General features: G+C 36.7%; 1 protein-coding gene across 2 annotated transcripts in view; it reads right to left on the reverse strand.

Annotated features, from left to right (window-relative positions):
- LOC107092418 (cadherin-2-like) overlaps positions 1 to 18546 on the reverse strand; it is an 83252-nt gene that overhangs the window by 10846 nt on the left and 53860 nt on the right. Inside the window, exons 6-19 of one of the 2 annotated variants that reach the window (XM_015386899.1) lie at positions 17850 to 17994; positions 17497 to 17669; positions 16331 to 16468; positions 15091 to 15258; positions 10637 to 10792; positions 9930 to 10074; positions 9577 to 9749; positions 8464 to 8601; positions 7844 to 8029; positions 5750 to 6003; positions 4198 to 4340; positions 2843 to 3079; positions 1699 to 1932; positions 1337 to 1476 (exon numbers count right to left, since the gene is read on the reverse strand). In XM_015386899.1, the coding sequence (XP_015242385.1) occupies positions 1337 to 1476; positions 1699 to 1932; positions 2843 to 3079; positions 4198 to 4340; positions 5750 to 6003; positions 7844 to 8029; positions 8464 to 8601; positions 9577 to 9749; positions 9930 to 10074; positions 10637 to 10792; positions 15091 to 15258; positions 16331 to 16468; positions 17497 to 17669; positions 17850 to 17994 (2430 nt within the window). The remainder of the gene's footprint in view (positions 1 to 1336; positions 1477 to 1698; positions 1933 to 2842; positions 3080 to 4197; positions 4341 to 5749; positions 6004 to 7843; positions 8030 to 8463; positions 8602 to 9576; positions 9750 to 9929; positions 10075 to 10636; positions 10793 to 15090; positions 15259 to 16330; positions 16469 to 17496; positions 17670 to 17849; positions 17995 to 18546) is intronic. The other variant, XM_015386900.1, reaches the window with a different exon arrangement.

Genomic DNA, 18546 nt, shown 5'->3' on the forward strand with positions numbered 1-18546 from the left:
GGGCATTATTGATGCCTGTGGCATTGCGTTTCTATTGCTGCTGTGTGCATTAGAGCTGTGAAAGAGGAGGATGTTCCAGTTGACAAACCGTTTCCAATACTTTCAGAACCAATTGGATCAAAACGTATTTGCCTTATTGATTCCAGTCTTTGATTCCCAGCTTTTTTTGAGAGGGGTTGGGGGGGAAATCATCTTCCATTTTCAATCTAAACTTAGAATATGATTATTCTCTTCAAGGTGGATGACTCAGAGCAAAACAACAAGTAGTAATACTACAAGAAAGAAACAACAAAATGTACATATGCTTGCAGAAAGTTATTAAGAGGTATCCTTTGTTCCGATGTTGACTCAGCCAAACTGTGTGTGCATCAGAGATGGGACTCTTCAACAACGAGAGAACATTAGCCTTTTATTATCTTTTCAATGGCAGTCCTCAGCTTTGTTAGAAGGGCTGTATGTTCAACATAGAAATAAGCCTTTGGAAATCATTTTTAAAGTCCATTATGATAAATTGCTGGTTGAAATCAATACAAGAACTCCATTAAACCTCTCAACCCCCCCACCATAAAAAAGGTTTCTGATTAAAGGCCAAATTAATCTTACTTCTGATACAAAACCATTTGTCTACTCCTTGTTAGGATCTTCTAGTTTCTTGGCTGTGCTTACATAGTGTAAATGATAATATGTCAACCCAATGTTTCTTTTTTCCTGAAGGAATCATGTGTAGTAGTTAACGCCATAACATTGTTGCACCATTTTTTATTTTTTTCTTATAAACAAAGATAGCACTGTAGATACAGGTGGTGTGAACAAACAGAAGCCTGTTGTCAGGTGCTGGAGGCTCCCAAAATGCAGTGTGGTTGTTACATCACTCTTTCAAGCCCCATTAGGTTTTGCATTCTATAGAACTAAAATGACAAAAAGTCCTACCAAGAAGAGTTTAATCAGAATGATTCAAACTAAGCAGCTCAATTAGCTGCCTCCATCTCATCTGCTTCTCTTCATTTCCAGATCAAAGGACTTTTGCATCCTTTCTGGAAAACGAAGATAATGGGCATGAATGTTTCGGCAGTAATAATAAACCTTTACCCCCAGCTTACTATTGAGGGGAATAAAACTGCTTCAATATGAGTGAGGCATGTTGTACATGAAGAAAGTGGGCTGTATATACTGAGGCTATTTGTCCTCCACACATCCACACACACTCTCCTCTCTGAAAACCTACTGGATATTGGAAATAAATGCCACCAGTGCACAAATACACAACAAAAAAACCCTGATCTAGAAAGTTTCAACAGAGAAGGGAAATTAGTTAAAATAGTTTAGTAACCCTTACCTGATCCTCTTCTCCGCCTCCTTCCTCATCATACTTGAGAATATTGTCCCTCACATCATCTTCGGGGTCGATGAGAAGCTGTTTAGCCTGACGCTCTTTGTCCCGCCGCTTCATCCACACCACAAACATCAGCACTAGAACTGAGTGATGAAGCAACAAAGACGTCTCGTGTTACAAATAAGCAACTTGCACATTTTCCTTTGTTAAATGTAATCAAATCTGAAGTTCAAAAGCATGGATGTGGGCCTGATTATGGCTATCTTTTGGTAATCCGACAGTAATCTATTGATATCTCTGATAGTTTCTCTTATAATTCCTGCTTTAAAGCTGTGGTGTGCAGGTTAGGAGTAAGTGATACTCACTGAGAAGGATGATGATGCAGAGGAGGATCGAAATAATGGCTCCTGTGCCCAGACCAGCGGCCATGATGTGCTGCTGGTCAGTGCAGTCTCCATTCATGTCACACTGGCACACTTTAACCCGTAGGTAGGAGGTATTGGACATGGGTAAGTTGCCCGAGTCTGTGATTATGATGGGGACCTCATAGATTCCACTCTCAAGGAAGCCAATCCTTAGGCTCACCTGAGCATAGTCACCTAAAAAACGAGAGAGGAGCAAAGAAATAAAAAAAGAGTTTTATATAATTCTAAATGCATCCTTTGTCAGAGGAAATACATGTGGAAAGGTGACTAAAGATGAAGCGGCTCTGTGTGTTTTATTATAAACTAATATATTTGTTTCGGAGATCAGGTTTCTCAGAGGGGATTTATTCCTAGACTCGGAAGTCTTTTGTAAAGATGCTGTTCACATCGTGATTACACTCCTTTTTTCGAAAATATGCAGCATAAATTCCTACCTGGAAGTTGCATCAGCATATCTAATCCAAAACATAGTCAGGATTTGAAGCTTATAAATCTTCTGGATACCTTCTGATAATGCTGCTTAGGCTAAATTCCCGGCTGCGATAATCCACATGCCATTATCCTATTAAGATTTATTCACTGCGTTTCATCTCCCACTATCTAATAGCTAAACACATAACAAATTAGTTCCTCTGCTTGTGGTTTTGTTTGAAATTAGCATAAATAATTAAAGCGTATTTGGTAAGATTAATAGATTAGTATATAGGTCTTACACCTTCATGGTACGCTTTTAACAAACAGTTAAATGTGTTTCCTAAGTTTTTTTTTTTTTTTTGGATTAATTGAAGATTAAACTCTAAAAGCCCTAATGACTTAACATGTTGAGAAATCAACCTTGTTTTGGTTTGAAACTTTTATGGCTTTAAAATGCCACTAAATGAAAGAAAAGAAAATCAACAGTATTTTCTGTTTTATTGTAAAAACCACAAAGATTAAAAGTAAAAAAAAAAAAAAAAAAAAAACTGACTCATCATCTGTGACATTCTGGGAACAGCCAATTCAATCTTATTATCCCATGAGGCTTCATACCAGCACTAATTGGCCCTGTATGAATCTGGCGATTTAAAACTGCTCCGTATCTCACCGCTTATTCTTGTTATGGTCCAGTTCCTCTTGACCTCTGAAGGCCGGTGGGCCAACTCGAATGCAAAGGGGCCTGCATTGTGGCTCAGGTCCCCATCGTAGGCGGTGATGTTGATGGAGTTTGGCTGCGGCTTTTCGCATATCTCTGCCTCAGGGGGGGACACTCTTGGTGCATTGTCATTGATATCCGACAGGAAGATCTGTAGAGTGCCTGTGCCACTTGCTGGATGGGTTTTGTCTGGATGGAAAAGCACATTCTTAATGAAATACAGCGAGGATTTTTAGAAATAAATTAAATGTAAAAAATACATTTTGAAAGCTACTGGCGACCCTGTCCAGGATCCTTCGCCACCCCACTTGGGGTAAGCATGACGGAAAATGGATGGAATGATGGAATTTGAAAGAAATATACTGTACAGATTTGTCTTGCTATGTGATCACTATAGAGTCAGCAGAGGAACTAAAGTAAAGAGTTTCTTTGCTGGCTATCTTAATCCGTATTTACTTTAGTAGGAGCAGTCCTGTACAAAATGCTTATTGATCTAAGAGTCTAATCTCAAGTGAGAAGGTGCAAAGAAAGAGGTAGAAATCTGAACTTTGCTGTGTGTGTGTTTGTATTCCCAAAGAACATCTTCCTGATGAAGGACACGGGACAGGAATACTAAAGCAGACAAACAGAGCCCACTGTCGCTCCTCTCAGGCTCCTCTATGTATTCACCCAGCTAAGAGGCTTTTTTTTAACCATTCAGGCCACGCTCAAAGGAGCTAGTCATCCAATCCTGACCCATTAATGCTGAGAAACCTCTTTATTGGTAGAGTTTTTAAGCCTATTGGCCTAAGCTATGCCCCATAGAACAGGGTAAACCTGAACAGTGATAAATCCGAACAGAGGTAAATCCTACTGGTGCAAATAGAAGGTGAAAACATCCACATGCTGGATGATTGTGGGGATTGCTGACATATTAACCTTCAGCTAACAGAGTCATTGCTGCCAATACGCCAAATGCCACATTCACAGCAATGCTTCAAGTTCAGAGAACATCAACGTTGCCTGTAAACAAGGCGGATGCTTCAGGTGAAGACCATGACAAAAGCAGTCAAAAGAATGCTAGGTGCAAGATTGACCCTTGAGAACTGGGCTACATTAGACATCCCTTGGGCCTTTGTCTGAAAAAAAGGAGCCATTAAATTCCCCTGAACACTCTGGCAGTAATGGCCTTAAAAAAGAGAGAGAAAAAAAAAAAAAGGTGCTTGTGTAACAGTCTGACTAAAACATCCAGACCATGAAACCTGTGCATCACATAAGCTCAACAAGGTATTTTTGGAAACTACTGAAGCACTTGAATGCTTACATACCGCTGTCAGTTGCCAGGAATGTTGCATTGTATATGCTGTTCTTCACTTCGGGCGACTCGCGGTCCAAAATGGCAATTGTTGTAATCCGGCCTGTGTTTGGGTCAATCCTAAGCCAGTTGGCCGGATCTGAGAGCTTGGAATATCTGAAGCAAGAAAAGATTACCCCGGAAAAAATTTTGTTCAGTTTTCTCTCAGTGTAACAGAGATCATCTTTAGAATTTCTCCCATAAATTGTGCATAAGATGGCTGAAATTTTATATATATATACCGTATATATATATATACATATACTGGCAGTTAATACTTGAAAAGAAGGGTTGTTTGAGAAGAAGACCTGCTGTCTGTTCAGCATCATCTTAAAAACAAATATAACTATTGAGAACAAATCTCTTAATCTATAAAGTCTCAGACATGAATGTGTGCGTCGGGAGATTACTGCCATTCTATCGACTTTAAGGGCAGCAAACAGTTATTAAAAAATATGGGAAAAATAAACTTATTTCATCAGGTTGCCTGATAACACAAATTAGAAGCAAAGAGAAGTCCACAGATTTTGAATTGTTTCTGGTACGAGTTTGGGTACTCTGTTCTAAGGAACAGTGTCTGAGAAGATGAGAAAGATTATTCAGCATTGACCATAATAACCATTAGTCACTGATAGAAGAAGATGGTATGCGCTTTAAGCCTCCTATGTGGTCTTAACCAAAGGGTTTTAAAAAAAAAAAAAAAAGGCTAAACATGTCTGGCCTAATTTTAACTTATTAGCTTGTGATTGTGCTACTTTGAAAAACAAAAAAGGGAACTAGGCAATGTTTTGATTTCATTAATAAGCCGATGTGTTCAATACAATCCTACTATTTCATCTAGTCCTTTTGAACAACAATCTGATATTTTTTTTTTACCACATATAAAATGTAAAAAGAATGTTTTTCTGAATGATACTTATCCTTTAAAAACAAAAAAACAAAATAGTTTTGAGCACTGAACTAATGTACTTGCTTTAACTAAAAAAGAAAATTTTATCTAATCAAAAAAGATATTTAATTGTGAAAGGAGATCAATGTTCTCCACCAATGAACTTCTACTCTTGAATTAATTAAAGACAAATGCATAATGTCAAATATTTGGCAAATTTACAAAAAGGCTGAACTTTTACTGTGGAGCAGTTTTTTAAAGGGAAGAAAAGGGATTCTAAAAAAGCCGACATGAATTAGAATTAAATTGCATTACTGATTAATGGTTTGTACGGAACAAAAGAGCAGTTTTATTATGAACATTGAATTAAAAGATAGCTGTACTGCAACTAAGCTTTACTTTCCAACTCCCATTTTTTTTTTTCTAAGAAAAATATTAATTCATCATAAATGGTGTCAAGCTGGTAAAAACTGAAGAGTAGCATTTCTGTTGGTTTAAGTTTGGAGCTATATAGAAACCTCCAGTCCTGGATATGGAAATATTAAGCAATGCCACAGTCAATTAAAACATAAATTGCTGGGAAAGCCAAATATGTGAACAAAAATCTTTAACATTTCATGGAAACTGCAGTGCCTACCTGATAGTTTGCTGCATGAATCTGTCGGGATCCTGTGCAGTGAAAGTAGTCAAAGGGGACTCGGGCATCAACCCCTCCTCAAGCTTGATAAGTTTAGGGTTAGGGTCAAAGAAAGGACTCTCGTTGACATCCCTTACTCTGATGGAGACAGTGGCAGTGGACTGTCTGGGAGAGTGAATCCCTCTGGCCAGGGGAACTTCATTTTTTGCTTCCACTGTCAACAAATACAACCTGTTGGTTTCATAGTCAATGGGCTGGAAAACAGAGAGGAGCAGGAAAAAAAAAAAGATAAAAGTTATCAGATTAGAATTTCATTTGTGTGATAGCAAGTACAAAGCAACCTACTAAATAGGATTTTTTTTTTTTTGATAGCCAAAAAATTTAACAGCCAAGAAATATGAACAGACTAAATATTTGCCACCATTTAAAACCCTTTGAAATCTGATGTAACATTCGAAACACAAGCTGGAGATTTTAGAAAGTCGATACAAATGGAAATTTTGATACTTGACCAGGAAAGAATCTTAATGATTAAAGCAAAGTATAATATATGTATTGCTTAATACACAGATTTATTAGTATGTTTATAGGGTTTTATGTTTATTCAGTAACATGGGCAAAAGAAACTGGTATTAAGAGTTCAGTACGGCTCCATGGAGCATAGCTGCTTCACTCCAGCCTTTCCTTCACTGGTTAGTGCACACACCAACAGTCATGATTCTTTTTCTTTTTTTTTCAAAGAGAGAACGTTGTCAGTTTGTGAAATCATTGAGTGGAAACTGTTATTAATGTTAACTTTTTGGAATGTACACTGGCAAGCTAACAGGGGAGCCAACATACGATTTTGACTTGTATGGAGATATATTCTCTGCTCAGTGGATGCATTTCATGTTTTTACTATCAACAGCATTCTATATCATTTCTGATAAAACATTAATATGTTTAAAAGTTCTCTTTTCCGTTTATATTTCAATCAGTTTTGTCATCAATGTGTGAGACTTTGGGCGATGCACGTTCCTGTGACGTAGGTAATTCTCGGCAGGCAGGTGTTTGACATTTATCTGTCCACCAAAACTCTCAATATTAGGACATCCATTCATAAGAAATATGAAAACATTAAGAATATGTTTAAAAGTCCCCTTTTCATTTATATTTCAATCTGTTTTCTCTTGATTGTGCGAGAGGGGAGGTAATTCTTGGCATACCAGCCTATTTCATTCATTTCATTTCTAGAGCTAGAGTGGTGATACATTTTTAAAAACCTCAGGATCTTCGCATCACAAGGGAAATTCAAAACACAGATTTTATATTATCCACAGATGCTATTAGCCCATGGTTGGATTTATGGAGACACTATATTGTTAAAGTGGGATATTTATAATTGGAATTGGGACATTTTTTTGCAGAAAAACACAGTAACAAAATAGTAAAAATAAAAGAAGAATTTAAAACTTTTTTTTTTTAAATTTTAAGTAAGAAGACAAATTTTCGAGTGGTTTTACCAAAAAAAAAAGAAGTTAACTTGTAATTTTAAATTCTGGAGGTAGCATGCACTTCATGAATGCCTTTGGCAGAATTCAATGAGCCATTTTATTGTAGATCAATTCCAAGGTTACAGTGATATTAATCTAGATAAAAAAAATGTATACATGCCCACCACACTTTTTTTTATTTATTTATTTATTTATTTTATATATATATATATATATATATATANACTTGTAATTTTAAATTCTGGAGGTAGCATGCACTTTTTAATGTAGATTAATTCCAAGGTTACAGTGATATTAATCTAGATATAAAAAAAAATGTATAAATGCCCACCACACATCTCTTTTATTTCATTTTCATTTATTAATTCCAATTAAACATTTTGCCAAAATTAAATGTTCACAGTTATAAATGCTTTTCACATTACTTGTATAATTTTACATATAATCAAAAAAAAAGGAAAAAAAAAAGAAAAAGTGATTGTTTAATTTTCTTCAGCTCAAATTCAAAATTTGCATTTGTTAAATGCAATATTCTTCAAACAAAATAATCAGTTAATCTCTACATGGGGTGAAAGATAAAGAGTTTGAAAATGTTGCATACCTTGACAACTGTTACCAGACCCTCATTAGTAGTTGGATCGGTGGGCACAGAGAACCTGCCGGTGGGGTCGCCCCCGGTGATTTTGTACACTGCATTCCAGGCAGGAGTATTGGGCTGGTCCTTGTCAGTCACGCTGAGGTTGGCCACTATTACATTCACGGCATTCTCATCCACATCCCCAGAAAACTGCATGAATAAACAATAAATGTAAGGCGCAGAAAGCTGTTAGAGAGACTGCTCTGTGCCACGACTCACAAAGCACAACAGTGGCAATCAAGGGTAAACAGACAACTAGGTAACTTATCAGGTCACAGTGTTTAAATTCCCTGTGCTTCCCAGATAGCATCCCAGCAGCATTACAAATTTCTGTGATCTGTGAGGCCGGTAAGTGCCTCTTTTACTGAGGCAGACATCCCTGAAGTTGTATGCGTCAACATTTGAAGGAGGATATAACACTTTACACACGGCTGGCGACTTGTGTGTGCATATAGTTACAGAAGTGCAGGGACAGCAAAACCTGGCAAGCGAACAGTGCTGAAAATTGAGTGGATAGACTCAACAGCTGGATTAAACTGGGAACCTCAAGTCTGTAGACACTTAGATAGGAGATTGTTTCTTACCTTGTCTTGGACAAACTCCGGTGGGTTGTCATTTATGTCTGTGATTGAGATGACAGCCGTGGCTGTGTTGGACAAGCCATACATAGGGTTTCCTTCCATGTCAGTCGCCTTGATTATCAAAGTGTATTGAGGCACTTTCTAAAAAGAGAAGGAGAAATAATTAAGTTGGAGGACAATGATTCCACATTTACCAGTTTACCTTTCAAAGTCAAAGTTTTTCAAATGACTTCATTAAAATTTTCATACATTTCTATCTCTAATAATATGTTATTGAAATGTACATTTGCACTGTGTTTAACTATTTTATAAAGTTGAAACAAATGTAACTCGTCCAGCATCTTTAATTATGATAAATAAGTTTTTCACATAATTTAACTTCATCCTAAGGGGCTAATTAGTGTTTGTGTGCGTGCATGAGACACATATTGAGCCATCATAAAGAGGACAAATGATTCTTTTCACATTAAAATCCGCTCAGGTGATGGACCAGTTGCTAGGTAATGAGAGCCAGGCAAATTACTTTCATGGTGGCGACTTGCAGACATAAAACGGTGGCCCCAGGGTGGAAGTGATTGAGCAGCCACCTCAGCCAGATTGCCCTCACAAGGATTCAACTACCAAGCTCCAGCTGTATACATCTTAGTATTTATTTCCTCAAACAGCCTTCAATATAGCAATCCCAATTTATAAAGAGTGCTACCTTTGCAGTATGAATAATCGAAAGAAAAAAAATTTTAAATAGATTTTTTTAGGGGAAAAAATAGGTAGGAAGAGAAACATTTGGTTGCTAAGTGACACATCTCACCTCCTTGTAAGTGTAGTAAGTGTGAAACAAGCAAGCCAACTTCAACTTCTCACTTAGGTGGCAATAAGCTAAATTTGCTGCGGCTAATTATTTCTGAGACACTTGGAATATTAACAGTTAACCTTACAAGCTTTAAACATTCTGTCTGTTTAGGTAAATATAGAAATATATTTCTGTATTAAAGAGCAAAAAGCCAGTGGAGAAAAATTCTGTCTATGGGTAAATCAGGTCACACGATTTGTGTAAATAGAAATATTAATGACCACCCCCATCCCTCCAAAAAAAAAAAAGGTAAAACATGTAAATACCTCTCTGTCCAGGCCTGCAGCCACTGTAATGATGCCTCCAGTTTTGTTGTTGATCGTAAACATATTAGAGGATGGGCTCTCTGGGTTCTGGGACATGATCATGTATCGAAGCATTCCATTCGCTGTTTTGGGGTCGTCTTTGTCAACAGATGTTACAGTCATGACAAATGATCCTTTTAGACAAAAGTAAAGAATACCAATTAATGTCACATTAGTTTGTCAATCATAATCCAGTGATCATCTTTCTAAGCATAAAATAACAAGTAGCACAGATTGTTCTGCTAATATTATAGTAACACTGTATCTGGAAGCACAAACATCAATAAAGATATAGAACTATGCAAAAGCCTTACCTGGTTTGGAACCCTCTGGAACACTTCCATTCCAGATCTGGTGAGTGAACTCAGGTCGGTTGTCATTCATGTCAATAACGTTGATCACAATATCTATGGGGTTTTCCACTTGGTTGCCATTCAGGTCTACAGCATGAGCTCTCAACTGGAGGGGAAAATATAAAAGATTAAATAAATGTTGGTCGTTGAATGGTTCCAAAAAAAGAAATTTTTTAAAAGTAAATATGATGATAATCAATGTAAAAATGAAATTTAAGATTATTTAATTGAAGGAATTTTAGGAATGTAAGACCCAGCATAAACCTGCAGACTATTGGACATTAAAATGTAAATTAAAAAATAAATGTTGGTTGTCGAATGGTTCAAAAGAAGAGTCTGCCAATGTGGTCTCCCTTTAGTGAATGGTTTTAAAACTGGATGCTGAGATCAACCAGTTTCTGCTGGTGCCGCCCTGTGCTGCTCTGAAAGCAGTGTAATTGCTCTCGATTATAATAGCTGCATATCTGCTGCAGAGTTCACAGCTGGGAGGAGAGGAGCCGGAAGAAGTTAAAATAGGGGGTTAGGCTACACATGACCCTTAAGCACAAAATACAGCGTGCAAGAGAACACATTTCACTAGTAAAAACAGTCTGGAATTAATTTTTTTTTTAATATATACACACGGTTGAAATTCTCAAAGCCTTAATAAGATGCCGTGTCTGGCTTACATGGAAACTGTTAATGTGCTCTCGATCAAGAGGCTTGTTGACAGATAATTCTCCAGAAATGGGGTCGATGGTGAAGATTCCAGTCGGGGGCTGGTCAGCACCTGGACCCGTCACACTGTATCTCAGGGATCGGTTTTTATCATGATCTGAACGAATCTGTGGGAAGAAGAAAAAAAAAGTTTAAGTTTCGGCACTTGGGTATCATTCCTATATACTCAAACTGTTCACTAATATAGTGTCTACTTATTTTGAATGTCAATATTCCATATCAAAAAATTGGAGGATTTTAAACGGATCGGATTGTCTGTTTGCAGCTCTTTTTCTTTTCTTTTTTTTTTTTTGAACAACCTTAAAGCTCATCTATTACTATATCTGTTTTAACCAGATCCAGTTTAAGAAGCACAGTTCCTTTTTAAACTGGTATAATTTTAACAAATAACGTAAACTTAAATTTGAAAAAATTTAATTGCGGGAACAAAATAAAAAAAAAAAAAAGGAAAACTGTTTGTAAAACCAAAGCATATTTATACTTTCCCAGACCTCAAAATTGATAGAAACAAACTCCTGTTTTTGACTGCATGCAAAGCTAGTTAAGATGGATTAAACTAAAAAAAGAATAACATCTAAACCAAAAGCTTTTTTACTAGTTCAATTTAAAATGTAACTGCAGTAAAGAAACATCGGGGATGTGCACAGACAGTCTGAACAAACACAAGTCCCATATAGGGGGAAAAGAAATTGCAATACATCAGATAGATGAAAGTTATTACATTTGCTATAATGGTCCCTGATGACTTCCATTCGATTCGTGTCTTTTTCTATAACAAATACAGTTTAAAGGCTACCTCTGTGAAACATTTTATTTAAATAGAATCATAAGGCCAAATGAGCTGGGTAACATTACAAGTCATATTTTTTAACAAAAATAAAATTCTGATTGGAAGTGGGACGTGTGGATAAGTTTGTTTTCACCATTTTTGTATGTGTGTATTATAATGTGAAAATCATATGGTCAATATCTTCTTTTCCTGTCCTCTGGACTTTTAGTTAATCTTGTTAATCTTAGTCTGTGCTGGGTTTTCATTTTAAAGCCACGTGGAGGCATATAAACATAGGGTAAAAGGACACTTTGCTATTAGAAAAATATTGTAGTTTACTTTGTAGAATAACTACTGCAATTTAGGAATATTGTATTCATTTTTGTAAGCACACAAACTTTACTTGTACTCAAAATAAACATTGTACTGCTACAACTCTTCAAAACTTTTTTGAGTATAACTGAATTAAGTTGTAGAATTTTCATTTTTAATCTCAAGTTAATGAAAATCGTATCTGGTACGTTTGCAACAGTAGCCTGTTTTATTAGATATAGTCACTTGGTGCAGAGGATTATTTTGTCATAAAAGTACAAAGTGATGTGGACACATTGTGCTCTGTGTGTATAAAAAAAAAAAAGTGTAACAATTTTAAAATTCAACTCAGTTTAGCTTAAAGGTTGGTTGTAAGACAATTTTCCACTCTCATATCAATCTAAAATTATTTTGTTGCTTTATTAAAGCAGAACAAAGTTTTTCTCTAATGGTGTTTCCCCTACAGCATCTTTTGAAAACATCACTATCCTAAACACTGCTCATACTCACTAACAGTCACAGCATGCTGTCACTATTTGCCATTTTTTTTGCTGGTTTGCCCCACGTTAAAGACCTCAAAAGTATGCTATGGTTACCTACAAGTGTTGCAGCAAGGGCCCTGATTTTGATGCTGATGGAATTACATTGGGCTGCCATGAAGCTATTTGCCTTTATAGGTTACTGCCAGGGGGGAGATGGCATGAAAAATTCCAAGTTTGGTTTTTTCAGCCAGAGACAGTAGGGGGAGATGACAGATCCCTGAGTGGTCTCAAAAACACTTACATCACCAACACAAGGACTTGAGGGCTGGTTATACTCCCACAGCAGTGGGTGCCCAATATTGAAGCGTGGTCTGCACTGTTATTTCACGGCAAACGCAAGAGGGACAATCACGGATTAGCCGTCGGTCTAGATATGGCCAAGGTGGTGAGAAAGTGGGGGCAAGTTTGTACGACAACGGATGGACATTAAGGCGAATCAGAGCAGTGGATCCAGGTGGAAAAAGGGTCCCAGCATTCTCACGCACCTCGCTTTTCTAGCTGGTACCTCTTCATGAGTCGTTTTCTACGATGGTGATCATACAAACAAAACAAGCTGGTAAGGTACCAAACAGGAAACCTTTATAGTGTAGAGCGGATGTAGATTTTATCAATCAGATCCCTCCTGTCTGCGGCACTGTCTGCAGTCGCCTACAATTTCGGAGATGTGCGCCAGAGTGTCTGCGGAAGGGGCGGGGACACATTTGCACACTGGAAAAAAAAATCTAAATCTAGATAAGCCATTTTTTCTTAAAATAAGTGCACTTGTTCTTGAATTGAGGAGGTAAAAGAGACATTTTGCCAATGGAACAAGACAATTTAGATTTAAAATAAGAAAAAACAATTGCATTATCTTATTTCAAGTGCATATTATCTAATTATCTTATTTTAAGAGTAAAAATACTAATTCCATTGAGAAATGATTTCATTTACCTACTCAACTCATAGGTAAATATACTTAATTTATGAAATTATTGCTTATTTCTAGATCGTTTTTCAAGTGTATTCATTGCAACACACACGCAGACGAACTGGGTTCTAGGTATAAACCAGCCTTTAGAAGAGGATACAAAAGGGTAAAAATGTTACTTGGTGCCGTTTTATTCTTTAAAAAATATCAAATGCACTTTAAATTCATGCTTGCATTTAGTTTATTTTTCCCCTAAGTGGTCATATCTCTAGATGGTTCAGGACAGCTGCTCACTATCACATTGAACTTTGCCATTAGCAGATGTTGGCAAGGGGTGCAAGCTTCTGATATTTTGTGTCAATCACATCAAGCATAGTGAGGTTGTCAGAATCTTCAAAGACATGGCACCAAGGAGGAAGCTCTTTTAAAGCAGGAGAAAGAAAATGATGATGCTGAATGTCTTAAATGTCTTTGGGCAAAAGACAGACTGGGTCAAGTCTCTGGTCTTTGAACCAGTCAATGTCCCCCCCCCCCGAAGTTTGTTTCCAATTTCGTTAAATTGACACTGCTGTTCTAAGGATGTTAAGGTAGCACTGGTACCCTCTGTTCTGTTGTTGCCAGTTTGATTGTTAGAGATACTCAGCTGTAGAGTGTTGAACATTATTAAAAATCTGCATATAGAGCATTGATTTAAAAGGCTTATATGAATATACAGATGCTGTTTAAGCTTTGCCTTTAATAAATCCCACTAGCAACACAGGAGTCTGTTCCCATGTGGCGCATAAGATGCACCTTTTCCTTTTTCCCCAAATTGAGCGCCTGTCATCCCAAATGTCTTTGAAAGCAGGTGACAAGTGGAGATGCAATGCGTCACTACAGTGTAAAGAAGTTCTGTCATATTTGGACTTTCATTTCCATTTTATATGTCACCTGAGACCTTTTGTGCAAAGACCCTTGATCCATCCAGAAACAAATATACAATTTCCTCCTGTAATCAGCAACTGAATCACAGAAACTTTTACCTCATATAGCCAGAATAAGAAAAAGTACATATGCCAATCTGAGAATTTTTCACTTTGTACAAATTTAAATTGGTTGAAAAAGGTTCCTGCATCCAAGTTGTCACAAGAATTATTTGTGTAACAGCTAACACTCACTGAGGACTGAATTGTTGAAGAGAAATTTTGCAACTCCCGTCCTTGAGAGGTAAAAAGTGCATTTCGTGTTCACCTGACAATTATAATTTTCAGCACTTCAGACTAAGAAGGCCAGAATGCACTACAGGCTGGTCAGTGTACCAGTGAGTAAACACTAGGGGAACACTGATTAAAGGTTCCTGGCAGGTCACAATTCCCAGTCTTTAAAAAGCCTGACATGTTGATTTTGAATGATACAGATTTCTTTTTATAACCAACAGTGTCAGCTGTTATAAGATCATAAGATATTTCAATCTTATCTTATTTCTATCTTAGAGAGAAAACAAAAACAAAAAAACAATCACTGCCAGCGAAAATTAAAACCTACTGAAATAACTGCTCTCAAATCTACATTAAAGTGTGAGGCATTTACAGTGGTTGTTTTTTTTTTAATCTTTACAGAGGTGGATCAGATTGGTGGAAAAGATCAGTTTCACATTTAAGTATCGGCCGGTCACCAAAATTAAGAAAACTTTCCAATTGAAGGGCTGGCCAATAAATCGGCATTCTAATAAATACTGCAATCAAAAAGGTGATAAAGCTTCAGAAATACGTTGCAAGCGTTGATCTATGGAATCTGCAAATAAAATGTGTACTAATGTACTGATATATATATATAAAATATATATAGATATACCGGTGATTGTGTGCATGCATTCGGTAAAGTCAAATACATTACCCGGACAAGCTCCTGTGGGAATGGGCCTCTGGAGTTCTCAGGCACATTGATTGGAGGGATGACCCAGTCTCTTTTTCTCCGTTTCAGTGTGCTGTCTGCATTTTGCGATGGAAACAGTATTTCCTTTAAATTTTTGGACATGCCTGAAGGGACAGCGAGTTCCTGGACCTGCAAAAAGCAAATGATTTAATGATTATAGTAATGCAGTGAAGTGCGAGTAGAGGTGTTTTAAACGCCAAGGAGGAATAGCTAGGGGGTTAGTAGTATCTATCTCTGGGTTGGCTTGCAACAGACATACAGCTGAAGAATATTTTCACACCTGACAAAAGAATTCCTGAATACTTTGTTAATTCAGTAACTTGGTTACCCAGATGGATCATATGTATTTTTCAGCTTTAGTTCTACACATTATTCATCTGAAATGCTTCAGTTAAAACTGTGCAGGAAAACGATTGACAATCAGCAGAACTTTACGAGTTGATTGGATGAGGTGACACTTAAACGGCAACTACCCAAGATTGGTTTAACCAATCATGGTACTAAATCAAATGGCAGCGGATGGCATGCGAAAGCACACAACTTGTGCTTTTACCTCTTTTGGGTTCTCTTTCATAGATGAAATAGCACTTTCTGACAAACCATAAGCGATAGCTTTGTCTGTCGCGAAAGGTTGAAAGGGGAGCAGTAAGAATTGGATATACAATAGCTGTTATGTGAACGCATAAATAGCATGACAACTCAGCTTGCATGCAAGGTTAGTGATCCAGTAGCTAATGTTACTTCTTGCACCACAATTTTTGTAGCCTGTACACTAACTGAACAACACCTTCTTGCACACAGACATATTCACATGTAGATATGGGTTATGGATGTTAAATCTTAATATACATCTTAAATTAAATTTTATTGAAAAAAAACTTAAGTGTAAATCATAACCTAAGACCTAAATCTTAGTAGATAAGATAACTGACCACATCTCTTTATCATTTCAACTCAAGGCCACAGTCCCAAATCAAAAGCCTGTTCATGGGAACAGGAGGAATCCTGTTTAGTAGAAGCCAGTCCACTTCCCCCTACTCATGCACTTTCCTATGCATTGGGGTGTGGTCATGAGTCGAGATGAGTGGGTGCAGTTAATTATCATATCTCCTAAAGATTTAAGTGGGTCTTAACAGAACACAACAGAAACAAGTCTTTTAAATAACATGTTCTTTACATGTGAGAAGAGCTTGCTTTTTACCATCTCAGGTGCAAACTCTGATGGACTGCCATTGATGCCAGTGATGCTTATGACAGCAGTGGCTGTGTTGGATAGGCCGTACATAGGGTTTCCTTCCATGTCAGTCACTTTGATGATCAAAGTGTACTGAGGCACTTTCTAAAAAAAAAGGGAAAAAAAGAAAAGAAAAAAGAAGAAATAATGAGATAATTGAAGAGTCAATGCATAATAATTCCAAATGAATCTGTACCTAAAACTTTATAAAGACATTATTTTCACATTACCTCACTAAAATGTTATTCTGCTTCACAGCCAGCACTTATGAGATAATACTACATTGTACATTTGCACTTTGTTTAATCATTTCTACAAAAAATATGACTAGTCTAACAACCTGTTTGTCATAAATTACAAGTTTTTCACATGAATTTAATTTGATCTTAAGGGGCTAATCAGTGATTGTGTGCGTGCATGAGACACGCATATCGAATCACCATGAAGGGGACAAATGATTCTTTTCACATTAAAAACCGCTCAGGTGATGGACCAGTTGCTAGGTAATGAGAGCCAGGCAAATTACTTTCATGGTGGCGACTTGCAGACATAAAACGGTGGCCCCAGGGTGGAAGTGATTGAGCAGCCACCTCAGCCAGATTGCCCTCACAAGGATTCAACTACCAAGCTCCAGCTGTATACATCTTAGTATTTATTTCCTCAAACAGCCTTCAATTTAGCAGTCCCAATTTATAAAGAGTGCTAACCTTCGCGGCATAAATACTGAAAAGAGAGAAAACAATAAAATGTTCTTTTTTGAAAAAAAAAGAAAAAAAGCAGTATTGGTGCGAAGAGAAACATTTAGCTGATTAGTAATGCATGGTGCCTCCTAAGAGTAATGAGTGCAAAACAAGCAAGCCAACTTCTACTTCTCACTTAGGTGGCAATAAGCTAAATTTGCTGCGGCTCATTATTGCTGAGACACTTGGAATATTAACAGTTAAACTTCCAAGTCCCCGTTTAAAAACTCAGCCCATTTAGGCAAATATAGAAACACGTTTCTGTATTAAACAGCAAGAAACCAGAGGAGAAAAATATTGTCTATGGGTAAATCAGGTCATACAACTTGAAAAAAAAAATACAATGTCACCCCTCGAAAAAATTAATATATATATTTATATGTATGTAAATACCTCTCTGTCCAGGCCTGCAGCCACTGTAATGATTTCTCCGTTGTTGTTGTTGATCGTAAACATATTAGAGGATGGGCTCTCTGGGTTCTGGGACATGATCATGTATCGAAGCATTCCATTTGACGTTTTGGGGTCGTCTTTGTCAATAGATGTTACAGTCATGACAAATGTTCCTTTGAGACAGATCAAAAAATTATATATTAATGCCACATTCTTTTTTCAATCAAAATCCAGTGATCATCTTTCTAAGCATAAAATAACAAGTAGCACAGATTGTTCTGCTAATATTATAGTAAGACTGAATCTGGAAGCACAAACATCCATAAATAAATAGAACTTTGCAAAAGCCTTACCTGGTTTGGAACCCTCTGGAACACTTCCATTCCAGATCTGGTGAGTGAACTCAGGTCGGTTGTCATTCATGTCAATAACGTTGATCACAATATCTATGGGGTTTTCCACTTGGTTGCCATTCAGGTCTACAGCATGAGCTCTCAACTGGAGGGGAAAAAAAAAAAGATTAAATAAATGTTGGTTGTTGAATGGTTCCAAAAAAAGAAATTTTTTAAAAGTAAATATGATTAAAGAAAAATGATGATGGAAAACAACATAAAACATTCATCAAATAATGAAAAAAATATTAAATAGCTTTTTAATTTTAAAATTAAGATTATTTAATTGAAGGGATTTTTTGAATTTTTGAGACCCAGCATAAACCTGCAGACTACTGGATATCAACTCTTCATGCAGAAATATGCAATTTTAAATTAAATGGATTGGTTTCTTGAAGAAATAAAACCTTTTCAGAACATCTTTTTAATAAACCTTTATAGCGATGAGTAAATTTGTAAGAAATAACTTCAAATTGCTGAAAAATAAATTGTTTAACCAGACATAAGGAATAACAGAAGGGGTCTTTTGTTATTCCATCTGCTCTGCATTCACATGGCATAAGATTATATATATATACAGAAACCCTGTGTTCACCTCTCTGGCATTTGTGCAACTATCTATACACAGAAAATCAAGAAAACAATTTCCCTTCATTAT

This window comes from Cyprinodon variegatus, unplaced genomic scaffold, assembly GCF_000732505.1.
Source record: "Cyprinodon variegatus isolate N-32 unplaced genomic scaffold, C_variegatus-1.0 Scaffold380, whole genome shotgun sequence".
NCBI lineage: Eukaryota > Metazoa > Chordata > Actinopteri > Cyprinodontiformes > Cyprinodontidae > Cyprinodon > Cyprinodon variegatus.